Source organism: Notothenia coriiceps, unplaced genomic scaffold, assembly GCF_000735185.1.
Source record: "Notothenia coriiceps isolate Sejong01 unplaced genomic scaffold, NC01 NC01_scaffold00021080, whole genome shotgun sequence".
NCBI lineage: Eukaryota > Metazoa > Chordata > Actinopteri > Perciformes > Nototheniidae > Notothenia > Notothenia coriiceps.
In genome coordinates this window covers 59,372-80,816 of record NW_011353781.1, presented here as the reverse complement: position 1 = coordinate 80,816, position 21,445 = coordinate 59,372, and the positions used below count along the sequence as shown (strand labels likewise).

At 39.4% G+C, this 21,445-nt stretch overlaps 3 protein-coding genes across 5 annotated transcripts; 2 read left to right on the top strand and 1 right to left on the bottom strand.

The window, feature by feature from the left end:
• The first annotated feature begins 4,958 nt into the window (after positions 1–4,958).
• On the top strand, positions 4,959–7,232 carry mpg (N-methylpurine DNA glycosylase). The gene is made up of 3 exons (XM_010780027.1): positions 4,959–5,372; positions 6,169–6,373; positions 6,556–7,232. The coding sequence occupies exons 1-3, from the start codon at positions 5,115–5,117 to the stop codon at positions 7,005–7,007; spliced, it is 915 nt and encodes a 304-aa protein (XP_010778329.1). The 5' UTR covers positions 4,959–5,114; the 3' UTR covers positions 7,008–7,232.
• A 259-nt stretch (positions 7,233–7,491) lies between these two features.
• nprl3 (NPR3-like, GATOR1 complex subunit) lies at positions 7,492–18,973 on the bottom strand. Of its 3 annotated transcripts, none has more exons than XM_010780025.1 (14): positions 18,541–18,973; positions 17,800–17,869; positions 15,376–15,414; positions 14,514–14,646; positions 13,634–13,708; positions 12,268–12,421; positions 11,836–11,914; positions 11,616–11,753; positions 10,437–10,593; positions 9,838–9,944; positions 9,381–9,510; positions 8,577–8,766; positions 8,291–8,483; positions 7,492–7,801 (listed from the first exon to the last, which is right to left on the bottom strand). In XM_010780025.1, exons 1-14 carry the CDS (start codon positions 18,731–18,733, stop codon positions 7,636–7,638), a joined length of 1,824 nt encoding a protein of 607 aa, XP_010778327.1. In that variant the 5' UTR covers positions 18,734–18,973; the 3' UTR covers positions 7,492–7,635. The 3 variants fall into 3 exon arrangements, with proteins under 3 accessions (XP_010778327.1, XP_010778326.1, XP_010778328.1); XM_010780024.1 differs by having other exon boundaries at positions 11,836–11,917; positions 18,541–18,972; XM_010780026.1 differs by lacking the exon at positions 15,376–15,414 and having other exon boundaries at positions 11,836–11,917; positions 18,541–18,972.
• Positions 18,974–19,983: 1,010 nt separating this feature from the next.
• LOC104953099 (hemoglobin subunit beta-C) lies at positions 19,984–20,750 on the top strand. Its single transcript, XM_010780023.1, has 3 exons — positions 19,984–20,114; positions 20,210–20,432; positions 20,524–20,750. Exons 1-3 carry the CDS (start codon positions 20,023–20,025, stop codon positions 20,650–20,652), a joined length of 444 nt encoding a protein of 147 aa, XP_010778325.1. The 5' UTR covers positions 19,984–20,022; the 3' UTR covers positions 20,653–20,750.
• Positions 20,751–21,445: the final 695 nt, after the last annotated feature.

The following is a 21,445-nucleotide window of genomic DNA, read 5'->3' as shown; positions in this document are numbered from 1 at the left end:
GATAGAGAAGCTTGAAGCTTGAAGCTTGGGCAAAGGCAGCAATTAGGAAGCGACACAGGACCTGTAGGAGCACTCAGGGCCCCCGAAGCCCCATCAATCAGACACAGATAAAAGGGTTGAGTGCAAGGGTAATGTATAAGCAAAAGGACATTGTCAGACGGCCCATTAACAGCTTCCTTCAACCAAGCAGAGAAGTGGAGGGTAGACCATCATTTCTGGGTCAAGACCACAGATGTTTTTGCTCCTGACACGGTTTTACCAAATTAAGGATTATTCACAAGAAGCCAAATAGTGTTTACATGTATGTGTATTTTGTTGGGATGCCTTTAGGGGCCTATGGAGTTTTTCTAAAACAAAGAATGATATTATATTTTGTCAATGGCACTTCATATGTCTAGTGCACAGATATTTGAACCCACAAGTAACCATAGCCAATTTAAGAATTTGTACCGCTGTTTAAACAATCAATAGCAGGGTAGAGCTGAAGAGCACAGCGTGTGTTTTCAATCAATCATTACTGGCAAAAGGGCAGCCGCTGTATCGCTGCTGAATACCACAACAGATGAGGCTGTTAAAGAAATCAAAGAGGGCATAAAAGTGTTTTGCTACATCCTCATGTTGATCTGATTTATACTCCCTTGTTTTGTGATAAGACCAGGGAGACCCCGGCCTACCTCCCCCAACTCAACGGTTGCTCCCTCTGAGAGCCGCAGGTGGGGGCTGAGACAAGGCAGCGGTTATCGGGGAAGACTGTGGACGACTGTGGACGAACGCGTCTATACGTTAGCGGATACAACTGATATCGTCTCCGTGTGGACGGGGCCTTGCCTATCGTATAGACGGTTCGTCCACACGAGGCCGAAACGGAAACGCGGATTCGGAGCCCGAATCCGATACACTTTGATAACGGCTCCCAAAGTGGGTAGGTCTGAGGACGAAACGCTTGCGGCTCCGTGTGTACGCCTTGCCTATACGATCATTCCCTGAAACGATGACGCCATAGCCCCGCCTCTCCCCACCTCTCCTGCTCACCCCCGCGTCATTGCTGATGCGTTTCGCCAACAACAACAACAATGGCGGATCACAGGGTTGCGTTTGTGCTCCAGACGCTACTGACCATGATACAGATGTTAGTGCAACCATCAGCAACAAGTGGACATTTATGTGTTAGTTTATACCTTATGCCCATGCTCGGGGGTTCTTACTCGCTGCTTTTGGTGTATTTTGTGGCGGAAGTACAGCGCCACTTACAGGCCTGGCATATGTACTACAGCGTCTCCAGGGTTTTTGAGGGTTTTCGTGTAGACAGACACGTTTCTTGAGCCGATTCTGTCTGGACAGAAGACTTTTTTGAAAGCGGCTTCGGTTCGTTTTCGTTTTCGTCTCCGTTTCGTCTCCGTGTGGACGGGGCCTAAGAAAGCTCAGAGGACTGGAGATTATAGAGCAGGTTCAATCAATAAAACCAACAGATGGAAGGCAGAATGATCTACTGAAACTAAAACTGACTCTTTGTTATGTTTTGCAACTATATAAAATCACTACGAAGTTGAAAGTTTAAAAAAAAAGTATGGAGCTGTTTCTGTTTCTCCAGTGTGTCTCTGCTGACTAAACTCTGTGAACCCCATTCCTAAGTCAACTGATAATGCAGAACAAAACTATACATGTGGTCTAGACAAAGAGAAGGTAAACATAGACTGACAGTATACAGTACATGCATGCATGGTATTATATCCCTATCCTGTGTTTATATATATGTTGGCATGCAATCCCAGATGTGGAGCAATATCTGTTTCCTCCATTACCGTGTGTCTGTTGTGCAGGTGTCAGATCTGGGTTTCACATAAAGTAATCCCCCTGCTTCCCCCTGCTTCCCCCTGCTTCCCCCTCCCAGTGAGAATTCAGCCACACTCTGCAGCAAACAAAAAAAGAGACTCATGAATCATTTATTGTCATCAATTAATAATGAATCCTGTCAAACACTGAGGATGCAGCTGGCTGCCAGGCTCTGCCACTCATTAGCTTGGTGAGGAACAAACCTCTTTTGTGTGAGAGACTGTAACTTGTCACAAAAGGATAACAGTTATAGGTGTTACCGGAAAAGTGACCGTGTTGTACTGTACTAAACACTGATCTTTGTTTGTATGTTTTTAAGGTGGCATCATTTTATCAACCTGCCTTTTTCAGACATGAGGTTAATAGAAAAAGAAAGATAAATTAGAGATAATAAGGGAAGAAAAATGTATAATGTAGAAAATAAAAACATTAGAATGTAGAAATTCATGGTGAAAAGTCCTCTGAAACACCAGTTACACCACCATGTGACAATAAAGGTCTCAACTGCCACACCTTGTGATGGAATGAGGATAGCTCAAACTAAAATGTGTTATAAATACATCAATGTCATGTTAGCATTAAGCAATACAAATTTAAACTCTGTATTAAACAAGGGATAATCTCAGCAGCTCAAAAGCTATGACACATTCCGCTAATAGTTTACTGTGTTTATTTACAACAAATAACATAAGAGATGTCCTTTTTTAAAATCATGACTCATAATAAAGAGATGTCACATAAGTCTCCCACAGTTATTATTGCAGTACAGCTCACTGCTTGAAGACAACCAAGGTATTACAGTAGGAAGGTACAGTTTGTCATCTAGTTTGTATTTTGAAATGGGTGATTAGAGAATAATTAATCAAGAAAGGTGAAAGTAAATCTTTAAAAAATAAATATATAATATTGATATGTTTTGTGCCAATTTACTCAGTGAAAGCATTTTGAGTGGTGCACTGATGGTGCTGGCATCCAGACTTAAGATGTCGTAAACATGGCGGATCAAAATAGACACAATATTTTTGTCACTCCGTATCAGTCATGGGTTTGATGTGATATGTTCATACAGCCAGATATAAACCAAAGATAGCAATGCCAGTCTGTCACGGATAACTATATAAAATACATACATTTATATTTATAGATTTATGAAAAGTTTGAACTTGAACCATTTCACTGCTGATAATTATGGGTGAATAATGAGAACATTTACATCTGCTGATCTACATGCCACAGGTCCCAGCACCTCTCCTACAGGAGCAAGACACTCAGACTTCAAAGTGTTTATGCTCTCTTTGCTGTTTTTTTTTAGCCTTTTTGTCGCTTCCTTCTTTTCTGTTCGATGGTGTCTCTTAAATGTAATTTTGTGTCTCTTTTTTTGTTTTTCTGAGTCTCCTTGTGGGTATTTGATGACTCATGGTGGAGTAATATATGTTCAGTCTGCCTGCATTATGCTTGTCCATCTGCACACACAACAAGTCTCTGCGTCCCTGCTCAGCGTCATGATCACTGCTGTGACTGCTGGAGTTGAAAGTGATCCAGAATCTAACGCTACTGCCAAGCTGTGGCTCCTAAGATTATCAGTGGCAGCAACAATGAAAGCTTCCCGGCCCACACTTCAGCATCACTGCTTACAGGCAGTAGAAACACAGTCAAAGCCAACAATGGCCTTCACTGGTCCACCAGCCATCACAAAGTCAACAACTCCTGCCAGGAATCACACACACACACACACACACACACACACACACACACACACACACACACACACACACACACACACACACACACACACACACACGCCACTTCACCAGCATGCTGCATTATTTGGCACCTTTTCAAACATCTGACGGTCTGGAGGGGAGAGGCCTTTGAGGGGGCAGTTATTATAGAACCTTTATTTTTAAATAATATTGCTAAGTATTTTTCTTTCTTTTTTTCTTTCAAATTATTCATTATTAATTAATCAAAATCTGTGATATAATAAATGTAATACTTTTATTGGCAAACATTTTATAAATAAATTGCATTACATTTGCGGTATTACTGTAACAAGCGGAAAAGAGAAAGATACGTGAGGTGAACATTTATTTGACACTAAGGCAAATAATACTTGCTGTAGTCAGTGACTCTTTTGTGAGCTTAGTTTTTAATGAATCAAGTCCAAAAACAGACTTCTTTGAGAAAAGATTGTTGTTGAAGAGATGAACAATAAGCTGCAGCAGTAAAGAACCAACCCAGCTGAGGGAGGACAGAAGAATGATTCCAGTCAAAGCACCAAGACTGTGTCCATTTGAACATTTATAAACAAAGCACATACTTTTAAAATACTTAAAATTGTCAAAGCTCGAGAAATTGTGTTTTTCAAGGATGGTGGTGGTATGAATATGGCTTTCTGTCAAACACCTTGATATATTGAACATGCTTGTTAATTAACGATGGTGAATTTGTGTAGGCTACCTTAATATAAAGTGTTACCGAATAGTTTAACCGAGCTCCCATTAGTTTGATGTTACCTGTTTGCAATGCACCTTAAAAAAACGTCATGATGTATTTACTCTCCCCCACTGCATTTAGCATCTATCTATCTACTGGCCTACATGTCTACTCTTATTCTATTCAATGCATGCAGTCTTGAGCAATAGTGTCAGTGCAGTGCTTGAGAAAAACAACAAAGCAAACTTGTAGTCTCCTGATAAAGTTGTAGTCTGTGGCATAGCACCATGTCACACACTGTTAGTCCTCCAGAAAGCCACATGGACCACAGCGCCTGGAGCCAAACTGGCGCCATCCACTTCCTGGGCACAGGCAGGCAAGAGAACACCAGCTCTATTTATAACTTCTTATTAGTGTGGAGTGTTTTCAAATGAGGCTGAAAAGATAAGACAGCAGCAGGAAAAAGGTCAGTGTTGGTGGGTTCTATGTCTGTCTTTTGTAACAGGAAAGATAATGCTGATTGGCAAAGTAATTTTTTTTTAAACAAAGTTAAATGTTGGTTCTTACTCCTAGCAGGGTGGAAAGATACCTGAAGAGGAAACACGAAATTGACACAAAATCACTAGTTGCTAGGCCGAAAGTGTGCGCGGTGCCTTTAAGAGGATCAAAACAACCGTTTACTTCCTGTAGGTTAGCAATAGCATTAATCTACTTCAGGACTAACATTACTTGTGAAATATTAACTTTAAATACTGTATAAAAGTGTTGCTGACAATACAAAGAGACTGCAAGAGGGTCGTAGAGGGGATATATTTGTTTTAAGGGTTTAGAGGTAACGTTTTGTAATGGCAGGTAGAAAAAGAAAGATGCTGCCCGTGACAGATGCAGTAGCAGCAATAATTAAGCATAAAAACCGGACGGATTTAACTCTGAATGTCTCACCTGCTAAACTGAAGAACAATCCTTGTGAAACTCTTGAAAATGCTCAAAATTGTGAGGCGCAGCACAGCCACTACTTCACCAATAATGACCTGCATCAAAGACTGGAAGAGGATTTTTTCAAACAATCATGCATTAGTTTGGCAAAAGCATTCATTGGCAAGGTAATGCTGCACGGTTTGTTTTTGTAAGGATGATTTCTGAAAGCCATATAAAGCTCTATCCATGCACATGTCCAGTTTGTCTACGTTTCAAACTCTTAACAATTTAAACTACTTTTGATTTCAAGTGCTTCATTAAGTTAGTGTAGTCTTCAGTCAGTCACTGTTAAATTGTTTATCAGTTGATTACGCCATAGACTCCATGGGTCAGCTAAAACCTTGTAAAATCCCAAAACACATAACCAAAATATGTTATCCTATCAGAGAAGGCTTAAAATAAAAAAATTGAGAAGCTTGGAGCATTACATTTTTGGCTTTATCTTTGTCACAAACCTCATCTTTGTCCTCATTTAAACGTCTTTAAAATAACTATTTTTATATGCCCTCTAATACATGAGTTGTTTTATATGTTTTGAACTATAATACAGCTATTTTCTTGTTGTATAATTTAAATTTCTAATTAATATACGTTTTTTCTTACTTTTCTAATGTGTTTTCTGTTTAACTGTAATAATAATAGATTTCATTTGTAAGCAGGTACTCGCTTTACAGAGATAGTGAAAAAAAAGAACAAATAAATATAGTTAAGGTCACATTAAAATCAAGCAATACAACAACAATCACACATTAAAAGCCAGATTGAATAGGTGAGTTTTGTAATATGTTTTAAAAGGCGCTACTCAAATTCAATGTATTATAACTATCATAATTGTTGACAATTAATCTTCTGTAGGCTGACTAATCATCCAAGTGACTCATTTTAATAACATCTAATCCGTCTCGTTCCTGTTCCCTGCAGGTGTTGGTCCGCAGGTGTGCAGATGGCTCTGAGCTGAGGGGGAGAATAGTGGAAACTGAAGCGTACCTTGGAGGGGAGGATAAAGCTTCACACTCAGCAGGAGGCAAACGCACCGAGAGGAACACAGCCATGTTCATGAAGCCTGGCACGATCTATGTCTATCTAATCTATGGCATATACCTCTGTATGAACGTGTCTAGTGAAGGTAAAAGCATATGCCATTTAGCCTACTAGTGCATACACAATAAGCCTACCTCCAAATATTTATCATTAATCTGACATTAAACAAATACATCAGTGTTTTTGATCGCCAATGCATAAAGGGCAAAAGGAAGGAGACAGGGTGGAGCCTTGCTGACGGATGCATATTGTGTGCTGTATTACCAGGGGAGGGTGCTGCCGTGCTGCTGCGCTCCCTGGAGCCCCTGCAGGGTCAGCCCGCCATGAGGCAGCTGAGGGCAGCCAGACGCAGAGAGGGAGCCCGACTACTGAAGGACAAAGAGCTCTGCAACGGTCCCTCCAAGCTGTGCCAGGCTCTAAATATACCCCGCTGTTTCGACCGTCGAAACCTAGCTGCAGACCCAGAGGTTTGGCTGGAGAAGGACCCCAACATAAATCCAGCAGAACCCAATGACATAGTATCAGCACCACGCATTGGAATTGAGTCCCATGGGGAATGGGCCAAGAAGCCCTGGCGTTTTTATCTCCGTGGGCACCCGTGTGTTAGCGTAGTGAATAAAGAAGCAGAAAGGCAGTCAGTGTCTGGAAATGTAACGAGCAATTTGGTTCCCTCAGAAGTGCAGTCTCACACAGGACAGCACAATGTCAAAAAGACGTGACTACTCTGCCATCTGTTACCTTTGTGGACTTCACCACATAGGCGGTATAACAACTAAACAAGAAAGTCAAGATGGTAAAACAACCTCCATGACTGGTTGACTGAACAAATTCAAATGGGCATAAAATGTACGAACGTTTATTTTTGTAAATCTTAACCTATATTTACTTATTAATGAGTCTTCTTTGGTGCTCCATCAATGTTTTTAATAAACATTCATACTTTGGAAATTCTCTTCTCAGTGATTTCACAGATGTTTGGAGTGCTCTGTTTCTCTCAAAGCAGAAACAATCTGATGTTTAGAGTCTTCGCTTTCCTGCTTTTTTTTCTCCTCACCTCTGGGATTGCTGAGTAGGGGGAGCAGGAGGTCTGGAATGATCATTATGCAGTGTGCCGCTCTGTGGTCGGCACAGATTATCTAACACATCTGGGACATGCAGGGGTTAAACAGCTATGCAAAAATAATCTGAGTTGAGGCATATCTGTTATGTACAAAATAATTTAATATAGTAAACAAACATTTGGCTCATAAGGGAAAAAACAGTTATGTAAATCTGCGATAATTCATTCAACAATCAGGGCACATCAGGCTCACAAACAGACATCTTCTGCACACTGTCCCCGAGCCATTACTCCATGGGGCACTGAAAGATTGAAATAATGGGATCTTCATGGTTGGTCACCACAAGGACACTGCGGAACTTGTCAAACATGGTCTTGAGCTGCGAGCGCCTCATGTTCTCGTTGTACATGATCTCTTCCAGGTGGTGATGTCCCCGGAAATAGTGCAGCAGCCTGGAAACAGTCAACATAACAGGCAGAACAGTTTGATTGAATCATCAACTGGGTACATCCAACATGTTTCTTTACTCCTCTAGACATTTCCTGTTTTAAACATGGACAGAACCTACAGCTGGCAACTGATCTTAACTACCCAGCTGATCATTTCCAATTAAATGTTCTAATATTCTTTGAATGCAATTAATACAACTTCTTATTCTCTCACTTAATCCCCACTAAAACGTATCCCATCTGTTTGGGACCTTTAAGATGGGACAACAGCTGCGATTGTGTGCGTTTATTCACAATGTTTGAGATTGGTTGAATAAAACCTTGGTCGCAATCGGTGTCAGACTGTTCAATATTAATGAATTGAAGTCTGTCAATCTTTGTCTCAGACAGGCCAAACACTGTGGAGTGTCTTTAATCTAAGCATAGAGCTGAGAAGAGTTTAATGCACTGATAAAAAAAACACAAAATATGCTTTGGCTTGGGTCTAAATACCTCGCAAACATCCTCAGATCCTCTGGATTTTGTGCAGCAGGGATGTTTAGGATAACCTGCCTCTCGTGCTCCGACAGGCTGGCGAGCAGCGTCTCCGTCATCCTCTTGTTGAGCGGAGAGCCCCCCCCGGGCAGCAGCTCTGCACTGGAGTTGTCCATACTGGGACTGGTGAGGGTCATGTCATCACTGCTGGCTATGAAGAGGAAGCACACAGACAATCATTGATTATCTATTGCCTTGTCATAGCACTAAGGGTTAGTCAGGAGGGGGCTGAGTGGCGACATACTAGGGGAACCGAAGCTGAGGGCGCTCGGGGTGCTGAGGCTGCGGCCCCCTACTCGGGAAGCCAGTGGAAGATCTTCATCCTTCCAGCCAGGCTCATCTTCGCTGGGAGGAACCAACAGGCAGACGTAGGTGTGCAGCTGGATGAGGAGGCGGCGCTGAAGCATCCACACCACCATCTGGATGAGCTGGGCCTGGAGGAGGAGAAACACAGAACAAGTGAAGCTGAGCAGACTGATGTCCCTAACCAGGTCAAATATTTTAAATCCGCCACTGGTATCACACTAGCTCAAAAATAGAGCCAAAATAAAGCGCCCTGGCTCTGATCTTGTTCTTGGGAAAAATAGAGGCTGCAGACGTTGGAGCTGATGTCCCTTTTCCATTTATTATTCAGCGCCGACGCTCAAGCAGCTATGCCAAAACAACACGGGTCGGAGAACAGCAGATGGCTCTGCTCTTACAACGCAGCGTATACCTTTACAGAAAAAGCCCTTTATATACTAGATGTTTACCGGGATGCTTTCATTGTACTTCTATTTTGTTATAAAAAAAATATTTTGATTATGTTCACAATGTCTGACTACTATTCTTCAATCTAAATATGTTAATGTTTTTAAAAATGGAAACATTACAGTTATTTTCTAATTATGTTTATATTGTTCAGCTCTTTAAAAGAAGACTGGGGGACTGTCAGACTTTTAAAAATGTATTCATTAAATACTATTTGTTTTTGTAGGGCTTGATGTTTATTACTGTGTGAAGGCGTGGGGATGTTGGCTTTGTATTTGTTATTGTACGATAGTCCTACCTCCTGTGCGGGAGCTTCCAGGGGATTTCTGAACTCGGCCAGAGAGACAGGCAGAGAAAACTTGGCTAACATCGAGGGCAGATCATGACCAGGAAACTGCTGAGCAAACTGCTCAGCCAATGATGAGTATCTATCCAGAGAGAGAAGGCCGACATTACGATACATTAACAGCAAGATTTCCCATTAAAGTAGCTTTTTCAACAATGGTGTAAAAGAAAAGGCTATTTGAATTTAGATATTGTGTGTATAGAAGAAAATGACATGTTCTGCCAATGGCCTAATCCAGTAATTTCATAACAAATCTTAAGGTGCAAGTACAAATCTGAATCAACGAAAAATAAAGATTAGATTCGTTTTTGTACCTATGTAGGAGACGATGGCACAGGTGAGTGCTCAGCAATTATTATTATTATTAACTATATTATTATTAGATCAACAGTAATCATCGAACACTCACAGGCTGATGTTGGCGTGAGGAGACAGCATGTAGACGTTGTTCTCACACAGCGGGTAGATGATGATCGCTTTGCCCCAATAAACCAAGTGAGCAGCAATTTGAAAGATCTGAGGGAAATTCATTTGCAAATATTATTAGCAATGCAAAATCAGACAATAAACAAAAATATGGTTTGCAAATGAAAAACAAATGAAGAAGGAAGATATAAGCACTTCTTATACTGGTGGTTTTAGATTGTCTTTGAGTGTACACATATTGTCCACTAGATGGCAGTAAGACACCTTTAACACCTTTCTGGGTAAACAACTTTGACTGGTTCATATTTTAATTTCTCAGATACGCAGTATGACATCGCTCCAGTGTTGACCTTTAAAAAAACTGTGGTACATACATCCTATTTCATCATCACCTTTGATTCTCCTACATGAAACACAACATGTATACCTTTAAGTACACCTTGTGTGGGTTGTATTTAAATGGTTATACACATTGTTTTAATTAGTAGAAGGTCAATCGTATTTTATGCCCTGTGAGATCAGAAAAAGACATCTTGTGTTGTAGAGTGCAGTGGTGATGCAGGCAGTGCTACTGTTCTCCACCTGCAGTAAGGCCAGGTCAGCATCCTGTGCCAGCTGCTGCAGGTTCTTCACCGCTGAGCAGGTTTTGATGAGGCGCACCATCGCAGGCGAGCAGTCCAGAGGAAGCTGGTTCAGCAGCGCCTTCTCACTCTCCAGCAGCAGCAGGGCATGGTAGGGCCTGAGGGAGCAGAGCACATGTGATGTATCAACAGACCTTTTCTTTAGAGGCCAAGACTGGGTCTTCAATAGAAGCCAGAGGGGATCAGCTTTAGAGCCAGTCCACAGAACAACAGAGTGTCGGATTCAGTGAAAATTAAATCATATTTCAGCACAGCACCATTTTCAAAAGTGTCAAAAGGTAGAAATAAAAGATCACAACTCTGATGTAGTATGATGAAGTATCAATAGGGGGCAGTATGTTCCAAAGAAAACATGACGTTTATTTTGGATGCTTTGAATAGTAAGTCACTCATAAAACTTAGCCTTTAATCGGCCTTTAGAGAAAACAATCCCCCTTACACATTACACACTGATGGGGGATTATACTCTCAGTTTTTAGGAACTGCAACTTCTTGCAAGACAACATTTTGTGGGCCGTCTGTGACTAAAAACATTTGTATATATATATATTTACACTGCATAGTCTATTCAAACAACACAGATGAAAGGGGATTGTTAGAATCCTAGGCTACTTGGTAGTCATGTATATGTCATACATGCTGACTGGCTTTATGTAGTCAGTGAGATAGAGTCATGAGTTTTCTAAACTGACGATAACAAACTCATTTTGAAGCTTTGCATGACTGGCCTTGTGAAATTAACAATGAATAAGCTGCTGCTTTCGGGGACCACACATTTTCTCTTCTTGCAATGGTTGCTTTTTTGAGGGCAGAAAAGAAGGAACCTATATTTGCAATTAAAAGTAAAGTTTATAAATGTTTTATATAGTGAATACAAATGTGGCAATTGTTTGAAATAGTTTAAAAAAGAAAAGGCCTTTTGGGTATTAACCTAACTAACATGTGTGTATGCTTTGAGAAGGGGGACTTTGGGTGAGGTATTTGTGTTTATTTATGATAGGCCATTTTTCAGTTTCACAATGATGATTGAAGTGTTGCCAAAAGTGATATTTGAAAGGTTTTAACCCACATAGGAGAGGGTAGAAACCTTTCAGTCTGCACATTAAAGGAACACACAAACCTTATAGCCTTAAGGCTGCGCTCTAAGGCCTCGGGGGGGATGTGGTTGCCGCCAATCCTGTGGATCTTATGTGGTAAACAGAAGCTCACCTCCAGCCAGTTGTTAATGTGCAGACGCACCACACCTGTTGTACAGAGGCTGCAAGAACATGAGTATTAGAATGTTACGTATGAGCCATATACATACAATCTGCATGATAAGAAGAACATAATGCACACACCTGTCATAAGCCTCCTTCAGGTCTCTGGCTAGTTTACATTTGGGAAGAATTTGCCTGAAAGGGGACTGGGGGCTTGCTTCTGCTAATTCCAGAAAGACAGAGAACATTGTCAAAATACATTTTCTAATCTTAACCATAGTACATTAGCTTGATCTGCAATCTGAATTCCAGAGAACCAAAAACTATCTGCAACTTTTTCTGACAATCAATTCATTTTTCAAGTCATTTTTATGCAAAACAAACTCAATTATAGAGATGTCTGTCTTTTCTCTATTTTATATGATATTAATACATTTATAAAGATCACCTTGGACTTTTCAATGTTTCACTATTGTCTGACATTGAATTGGCAGCCCGAACATAATCAAAGTGTAAATCATGTGACGAGCTATATCTCTGTCAGCAGTGAGGGGTGTGACGTGTGGACCTCACTCTCAGTCATGGTGGTGATCTCGTCCTGGACGGCCAGCATCAGTTTGGCCTCCCTGGTCAGGTACTGGCAGCGGCGCTCCTCGTGCTGCAGGGCGATGGCGATGCGGCGCGACAGGTTGTGCATGCAGCTGATGACGGACGGGTCCGCGTTCGCCTGCAGAGAGCAAAGACAGAGAGCAAAGACATGTCATACCTTTACAACTTAATAATAACAACCTATGATGTCCTTCATTTTGAACCTCGGTTTGTTGGGTATAAACATTTTTTTGTTTACATATGTTGTGTATATATTATGTCATTTTATCGGTATAAGATCAAATCATAAATAACACCCCATCATCAATTAACAGTCATGGGTTTATGTTATTTAATTAGTCATTATTGGTAACTTGGTCACTTATTGTAAATCGATTTGAATAAACTGTCAAACATGTATAATCCCTAATATTTAAATTACTTTTGTATGTGGCGTAAAGATCTTAGCTGGTAACACACTAAGAGAACAATTTAAATATATGAATGAAAGGCAAAATTCTAATCATATGATACATTTATACATATATTCTTCAGACTGTCTAAAAAGCTACTGCCTCATGTCTTTGGTAGTTCAGAAGTCTGGAGGTTGTGTTGTACTAAGAAGTCATTATAATATTTGGTTCAGGTATGTAAATGAGGATGGACAAAATGTATAAAAGGAGTGCTAAGTGACTAAAAATGTCTCTTTGCCATCATTTGATATGAATTGCAGTACATCTAAAAATAAAAAGGGCTATCTTCAGGAATGAACAATACAAATAATTAAATGGGTATACTTAATTACATTGTCAATCCATTGAATTGTAAATGGTTACATATTTTGCAAATGTATACACAAAAATGATCCCCCCATGATGAATATATATTTGATCAAAAAACACAAATACACTCCCTAACAGCTGATATCCAGGGTAACTACCACAGTAGCTCGGTAGATGGCATTGACTAAACATGACTAAGCACTTTTCGCCCCCTCTCAGCTCAGCTGTACTGTCTTTCTGGGTACAGTGACTCAGCATGGGAGGAGCACGTCGTGTTGGACAGCGTGATTAAGCCCCCATCGGCCCCTTCCCTCTGAGCTCCCATGCTCTCTCAGATAGATAGAGTAACAGGAATATTATCAATCCCACCCCTCCCATCCACAGCACACGTAGATTAACAATCATATTGGTCTCCCACCCTCAGCCAGCCAACTTCATTGTGCATTCATTAAAAATGTATATATTAGATCTGTATTGTGAATATTAACATTTATGCACAGTTTATTTCAAATCTAGAGCAGACGGCTCAACGATTAATATTTCAAATCTAAATGATGTTTTTTACCTACCCTCAGTGCAAAGACCACGTTAAACAAGATCATCGTAGGCAATTCTCTCTTAGGGGAAGGATCTGTCTTCGAAACCTTTGGACAGAAAGGCATTTTTTTCACAAGATGCTTGAAATAAACTATTTACATAAACAATGTAAAGTGAACTTCTCTACAGCATCAAAATGTATACATATCAACTTAGTTTAAAAAAACAGTTACGTTCACAAATATATCAAAAATAAAATGTGCACAAACAAATGTTATACCACGACAGACCAGATCTCTGCAACAAAACAACCTTTTTAAAAACGTGAAATGTTTACTTTGAATTGAGCCTGAAATGACTCATTCTGATAAGTCAAGAACGGGAGGTGTAGTTGGATTTAAATTCAGTGTAATGCAAGTTGTTCCAGTTATTTTCAGAGAGGCAGTTGTTAATAGAATATGTTATTTGTAGTGCATTGTTTTTCACATTGTTGTTGTTTTCATTGTCACAGAGAAGTGCCAACAGGGGGAGCTGCTAATGTTCAGACCATCATGCCAAAGTTTAAAGCTTGCATATGTTGAGGCTCGTTGATAATGGAAATTGCCATCAAGACCGAAGGCAAGATACATATTACAGTAATAATATTAAGAGAATTTAAAATGGCTCTTTTTATTGATATTGTAAATCCTTAGTGTCTAATAAAGATGGGAGGATATAGGATTGCTGATCAGCGCAGAGGCAAACATATACAGACACTATCATGTACCAAAGAACAGGCTAACAAAGTTGCTATCTTTCAGAATGTATTTAATAATGAATGATGATTGCCTTATTTAAGATTGGTTTGATTATTTGTTTACACTAAAAGTTTAAATCCAGAATAACTTTATTGAGACACATTGTGTTCCTTACCTGAATGATGGGAGGGTGCTGAAGGAGCGTAGGGTGACCCACGAATCGAACATTGTCTATCTTCAGTTCGAACTTCTTACCACTTATATCAGATTTGGTGGCCAGGATGGTGGCGAGGATGATGTCGGAGAACCTTAAAGAAGGAAGAAAAGACTCAATTAGAAACAGTGGGATCAGGGGTCAAAGCACAGGAACAGCTGAGATACGTAAGAAAGTCTAAATTAACTGTTGGTTTAAATGTTTTCACGATCCTGTCTATAAGACGGGCTGCGTTTATCAGATGCCTGTAATGTAATTGATCAATGACAGTAGAAATGAAATATCTTGTGGTGCTACTGGAGAGGAGGAAAGAGGAAGAGGCCACCTTGCAGAAACAATGAAGTCGCTGTATGAAAGAAGAATGTGAAAGACACATGCTGGTTTGACTTAAGTTACTCATGCTGAAATCAAAAGGGACAAAAATCAAGGCGTTAACTTCAAGAACAATTAAACACATAAAAGACTTACCTCAGCAACACAATTGAAAAAGATTGTGTAGCAGCGGCTGTATTGCATTTGATTTATATTGTGTTTGGTAATGAGTCTTCAAACTACAGGAAATGTAATCAATGTGAATTAAAAGGTTAATTATACCGTTTAACTATCGGATTTCTTTATTTTTTGGTGATAAAAGAGGAGAACAAATGCAATTCTGAATTAATCAAGGCTCTGATTCACTGGATCTGCTACGAATACATCACAAGGATTTGACTTAGATCAGGGTTGGGGATCCGTACAGGACACAAAAAGGAAAGAAGGGGATAAAAAAAAAGACAGGGGTGATCTAAGCGAAGGAAATTGGTTTAGAATGATTTGGTCTTACCCTGCTACGAACTGTTCGTCAGTTAGTGGAGATTGTTCTCTGAAATGGGAATTGGGCCATCAAAAAGAAGAAAAAAAGCAAACAAAAGGGAAAATGCAACACACAGTTGGGCTGAATGCATAAAATGGACATCAAAACAACCCGAACAAACATGTGACACTGTGATGGGAAAAGGCTGGTCTTTTTCTTCATTCGAGCAAACACCAGTTTACCCTGACCGAACCTTATTTGATTCATGTTGAAACAAGTCAGATAAAGGGATTATTTGGAGATTTTGGAGTGTAGCTGTGTGAGACACATATCCATACACCTGCAGTAGATGGCGGTCAGTCCACAGTTTAGAGAAACAGGCAGGAGTTAGGGCCAGAAAGCAAAGGAATGTATATATTAAATAAATGTTTTTTTAATTATGTGGTTTACGGTAGTGCTGATTATCTAAGAGAATGATGTTAACTTTGCTCGGACATTGATTGAGTATTTCTCTGCTGCTGCTTCTATTGGTTGTTTCTGTTATTTTGACTTTGGTGTTACAAAAAATGTAGTCACCTCATGTCACACAATAACACAAACCAATGAAGGCATCTGTAGACTAAAAAATGTCTGTGATCTGAAAGGTAAAATAGTTTTAAATACTTTTTCCAATGAAGGAGGCGGCTAGGGGAGAGCATAGATAGTGGCTTCAGTTTTCCGTCTGATGGTAAGGTAAAGTGTGGCAATATTTCTTAAAAAGCATCTTTTCAAACTGAGTTTTTACGTGGCTTAAATATGCTGCAAGTCCACAGCAGTTTAACGCATTGCTTACGAGCTGGTTTCTCCAAACTGGGGGCCGGCCAACCGCCATCTACTGACGATATACACTGACTAATAGAAAAGTAGCTCATACAACCCCCACTTTAGAATATCCAACTATCCTTTTAATAGATAAGTGATCTTTAAAGCCAAATAAAAATGTTCATGAAGACACCCAAACTGTAAACATTCCTCAGAAAGATAAACTAGCGCAAGCAGTGACTTATAACCAGCCACATATATAATGAACACCACTTATACTGGTCTTTGTAAAGCTGCTAGTGTATGACTTTAAACTGATACGGCCGGGTCTAACATAATGTGTTCATAAATCTACTGTATCAGCTTAACTCTGGTTCCAAATGGCTGCTAATAATAATTTAAAGTCAAATAAGTTTATAAGATTTGTTTGTGCTACTTTAATTTTCTCCTCCCAGTATAAATTATTTACCTATTATGACCCTTGAATCGATTGAGTATAATACTCACTCAAGGTCATTAAGGTCAAATATTTTGTAAATGTAACTCGTATAAAACCTGTTCTTCATTAGGGAAAACTGAGCCCAAGAAAGAAAATGTCGGACCGTTTTATCTCGTCATGGTCAGTGAGCTGAATTAATAAAGCATAATTGTAATTATCTGCTTCTAACACCCTGTGACCAAAGTAACTTCTGCCAACCAATGAGGGGCCAGCATTACCATCCATTAAGTAAAAGCATGACGAAAACTAAATGCTGAATAAAACCGTCAGTACTAAAAGCACAGCCGTGAATCGTGAAAAGCTCAGAGGACAAGTCTAACACCTAACCTGAATCTTATATTTCTATATGTGTAACACAGCCAGCTGGTGTCCAACACACTGCGGGAAATATTTAACCATATCTCACTCTTCTCTCACTCTTTTCTGTTATGTCAAATTATTCAGTTTTAACACTTAAATGTTCATCGTCTAATTGTGGCTATATAACAGAGTCCTTTGCATACTTTAAATAATTTAATCTCATAACTTTAATTTGTTTTCACTTTATAATTTCCTTCTTAACATTAACCACAGTGGAATACATGACTTAGCTGTCGACTGATCTGAACATGGATCAACCTGACTTGAGTTGTCCTCTTCTTTTCCTCAGTGGATAAAAAAAGTCAACCCTTTATCTTTTATTTCACAAATAAAAAATGGATAAGATGAATACAATTGGATTCATCAATACACTGTATTAGTTTCTTTATTCATCTTAAGTGAAGGTTTACAGGCTTGTGTTTATTACCAGTACAGATAAGTGAGCCTATTTAAACCGCAGCTGGTGATATGAAACATTTCAACGGACATTTAGAAATATTGTGAGCATATTTTGCAGTACCAGCCATAAAGCTTTTTTTTTATTAAAAAAGCTTTATGAAACTCAATTCCATACATGTAAATGATTATGGGGCTGCAAGGCCTTAATTCCTCTTGAAAACTATGACAACTTTCTTGAACATATAAAATAAGATCCAATGCAAAATGGAGGAAAGAACTAATGACATTTGGTGTGAATGTGGATCTTCGAATGGGTTTTGTGTCCACCTACAGTCATGTTCTTAATAATGCATTAAAAAAAGACCTGTAATATTAAATGAAGACCGATAAAATACCTTGAATCACCATCCTGATCATCAAGACCTTCCCCGGTTGTGTTCAGAGCATATGGACTTCGCTGTTTTGCTTGTGGAAATAAATTATATTATATTAGTTCACAAGATTATTAAAGCCAATTAGAAATACATGGGTGGAGATTAAATAACAATGCTATAGTTCTATAGAGCCCTAAAAACAAGATGTTTAAATAACAAAGCTATAGTTCTTGGTTGAGTCTTTCTTTCTGTTGTTATGTGTGACCACTTGGGTTCTTTGCTTAAGCAGTTTTCCAGTATTTACGTAATCATTTAGGAACTACCCCAAGGTTTCCATATGTTGCCGTGAAAGCTTTGATATGAAAGTTTCACATAAAAGTCAGATCTCAGACTCATCAGGGTGTGGGCAAACTAACAAGTACTACAAAATGACACTCAATTGGAGCAAATAGGTAAATTACAGTTTACTAAGCACAAAAAAGTACAACAACAAATGCATAACAGACAAAGTTGTCATTGCGGGCCATGACATCCCTTCCTGAAATAAATTACAGTCACACTTTTCTTAGTGTTAGCATTACAGATAAAATATGTTGCAAGGCTGATTTTATGTTGGGGGGAAATTGTAACGTTGACAATGCTTTTTAAATGTGTCATTATGTGAAAGTGAGACCTCAAGCAGAGTTTATTTCTTAAATAAAGTATTTAGGAGATGAACTAAGGAATCCTGGTTAATGTTAACCTAGCTTGTGCTACACCTACCTGTCAGAGATGACGGACATTCAGCCACTCTTTGGAAGGGATATCGAAAAAGTAGTTTGTTCCCTCTGCTGCCAGAGCTTACCAGTATGACGCTAATAGGGCTGGTTCTGTCGCCAGATTTGTACACGCTGTTTTGTGACTGACTGTACATGGATTGTGGGTCATCTGGTAAACCGGCTAATGGGTTGAACATAGTGCTAGCATTCTAGCTAACTTCACGTTAGCTGAGAGAATGCAAGCTGTAACCCTAGACCGAGCAGTAACGGTTAGCTGGTTGCAGGTGCATTAATGTCTGCCATACATGAATACTTGAACAAATAATACTTTAACTGGAATTAACTTGAAGGTCTGACACTGTTGTTCTCCCTACCGCACGTCCTGCTGCGTTTGTTTGTGTCACGTTGAAAAATGTCCGGATGGAAATGAGCAAGCGGCCAGAGGATCCCCTCCCATATCTGTCAGGGCTCCCCTAGTCAGTTAGTCTATAACGTAATTATTATTTTAATTATTAACTTTTAATTATGTCAGCTTTAACATTTCTCTAATTTAAAAGTACAAATTCTTCATTAGCATATTTTGAAAAGAATGTATGATATATATGGTTATAAATGCATTAATGTTTGGCTACATCACTTTACTGTAAAAGCTGGAAATGTGAAGCTAAGTTTAATGACTTACATCCTCATATTTATCTCATGATTTGAATCCATATCCATATCATTTAAAGTGCCATAAATAGGCTACAGCAGGACATTTCTTTCAAATTCGTGAATGGTGATATAGTGTCAATTTGAAATCAATTGCAGCAATCATAGTACAGTCTGATCAATGTAGGTTAAATTGAGCTCGAACGAGTGCATGTGTCAGTGGGGATAATGCAAATTGGTTTTACACCACATGAGCAAATAGTTGCATGAAATGGAGTTATGCAGCGGTCAGAGCGTGTGTGCGTCTGAGCGCCCCGGATTTATACTTTCTCGGTGATATGGATCATCATATAATAAAAAACACATCATTTACTTTTTCTTAAACGTATTTCTTGCAGATAAATTAATGTATAACAATGAAACGACCGTTATGTCGAATTGGTTATTCTCCTGAGAAATGATCATTTAAGAAACTGGACACCCATAAGCAGTTAGGCTATTCGTTTTTCATACAGACTATCGTGTTCTTTTGACCGCACTTAAGCAATTTATGTTTTCTTTTGTGTGATCTAGGCCCATATCTTGATATAAACAGATAAACAACCGCCAACATTTTAATATCCTCGGTTTCGGACACAATCTAAGTATTGCAGATGTGTCCTTTCCTTATCAATTTGGCAAAAGCGTAATACTTGGCCAACCCACTCTCTAATTCTATCCAATGATTGAATTGGATTCAAATCGCACATTTTGGGAGGAGTGAAACGGTTCTTTTAAAAGTTGCATCTGCTACAGACCAGCACACGACTTGTGAATCAAATCTAAAGCCGACAAAATGGTCGAATGGACAGACTTCGAGCGCGCCACCATCAAGGACATCTTCTCAAAGCTTGAGTATGATGTGGTGGGCCCTGCAACCCTTGCCAGGTCAGTCACATTTATTTATTTATTTATTGGTAGGCTATTATTTCACGTAAAAGAAATGCACAAAATAATTAATCTGTTTTTTTATTTGTACCCAGGTGTCTGGTCGTCTACCCCTGGACTCAGAGGTATTTCGGCAAGTTTGGAAACCTCTACAACGCCGCTGCGATTGCTGAAAATGCCATGGTTTCCAAACACGGAACAACCATCCTCCACGGTCTAGACCGGGCTGTGAAGAACATGGACGACATCAAGAACACCTACGCCGAACTGAGCGTGCTGCACTCCGAGAAACTGCATGTGGACCCCGACAACTTCCAGGTACCGTTGTGCAACTAATTTAATTATTCATATTCAGAGATGACCAACTTTTCATGTGGCTGATTTTGTCCTGATATTTGCTGTGTTGCAGCTCCTGGCCGACTGCCTGACCATCGTGGTTGCTGGTCGGTTCGGAAACACCTTCACTGGTGAGGTGCAGGCAGCTTTCCAGAAGTTCCTGTCCGTGGTGGTGTCCTCCCTGGGAAGACAGTACCATTAGAGCTGCGATGCAAGACCATCACATGCTGTGCTGGAAAACCTCTGTTTTTTTGTAATGTCTCAAAGGCATAAATAAATAAAACAAGCATAAACAACTTGTATCTTCTCCCTGTTTGTGTTAATGGTCAAACCAGAAACATGTCCATTTTTTGTGTGAAAACCTTTTACATAATGCATGGTGGAATAGGTTTTTTAAATACCCTTAAAGTTCCAATAGCCTTGCAAAAATAAGATCAGTAAAAGTAGGCTACTGCATTTTAATTACTGACTTTAAGTGCATTGGTATCATCAGCTTTACGCACTGACGACATTTTAAATTGTTACATTATGATGTATAATAAGGATATAGTGTATGTGCCAATATCATTATGACATTACATTTTTATATTATTTCTTACTGAAACGTCGTGGTGTAGAATAACCTTAAACGGGACGTCCGCGGGGTCTTAACAAGTATTAAAAGTTGATGAATCAATTTAGCGAAATGAAGGCTATTAAAAAGTATTAAACGGCATTTTCCAAGGTATTACATGTTGGCAGCTTGTTTGTCAATAAGTAGTATTAAATTGTCCAAACGAGCGTTGTATTTCTAAAAGCTTTGCCTGCATGCGAATAATTGCGTTGGCTGGGTGTTAGTGTGATTATTGTAGTTTATTTATGGCATCCCGCTTGGATTTTGACGTCATCTGAACAGGCACATCGCACGCTCCACTGGGAAGCTGATAGCGCGCCCTTAGGCGTCGTTACGGCCTGTTGTTAACAACATCGTCTATGGAATACAAAAGTTTTGCCTT

What these genes read in the sequence shown, in the direction of transcription:
- mpg (XM_010780027.1), top strand. Translation starts at nt 5,115, where the DNA reads ATGGCAGGTAGAAAAAGAAAGATGCTGCCCGTGACAGATGCAGTAGCA. An exon ending in CAAAAGCATTCATTGGCAAG is followed by an intron (nt 5,373 to 6,168) that starts GTAATGCTGCAC and finishes TGTTCCCTGCAG; the next exon opens with GTGTTGGTCCGCAGGTGTGC. An exon ending in TATGAACGTGTCTAGTGAAG is followed by an intron (nt 6,374 to 6,555) that starts GTAAAAGCATAT and finishes CTGTATTACCAG; the next exon opens with GGGAGGGTGCTGCCGTGCTG.
- nprl3 (XM_010780024.1), bottom strand. Translation starts at nt 18,733, where the DNA reads ATGTTCAACCCATTAGCCGGTTTACCAGATGACCCACAATCCATGTAC. An exon ending in CTGAAGGAGGCTTATGACAG is followed by an intron (nt 11,754 to 11,835) that starts GTGTGTGCATTA and finishes ATGTTCTTGCAG; the next exon opens with CCTCTGTACAACAGGTGTGG. An exon ending in TGGAAGCTCCCGCACAGGAG is followed by an intron (nt 8,767 to 9,380) that starts GTAGGACTATCG and finishes CTCCTCCTCCAG; the next exon opens with GCCCAGCTCATCCAGATGGT.
- LOC104953099 (XM_010780023.1), top strand. Translation starts at nt 20,023, where the DNA reads ATGGTCGAATGGACAGACTTCGAGCGCGCCACCATCAAGGACATCTTC. An exon ending in GGCCCTGCAACCCTTGCCAG is followed by an intron (nt 20,115 to 20,209) that starts GTCAGTCACATT and finishes ATTTGTACCCAG; the next exon opens with GTGTCTGGTCGTCTACCCCT. An exon ending in TGGACCCCGACAACTTCCAG is followed by an intron (nt 20,433 to 20,523) that starts GTACCGTTGTGC and finishes GCTGTGTTGCAG; the next exon opens with CTCCTGGCCGACTGCCTGAC.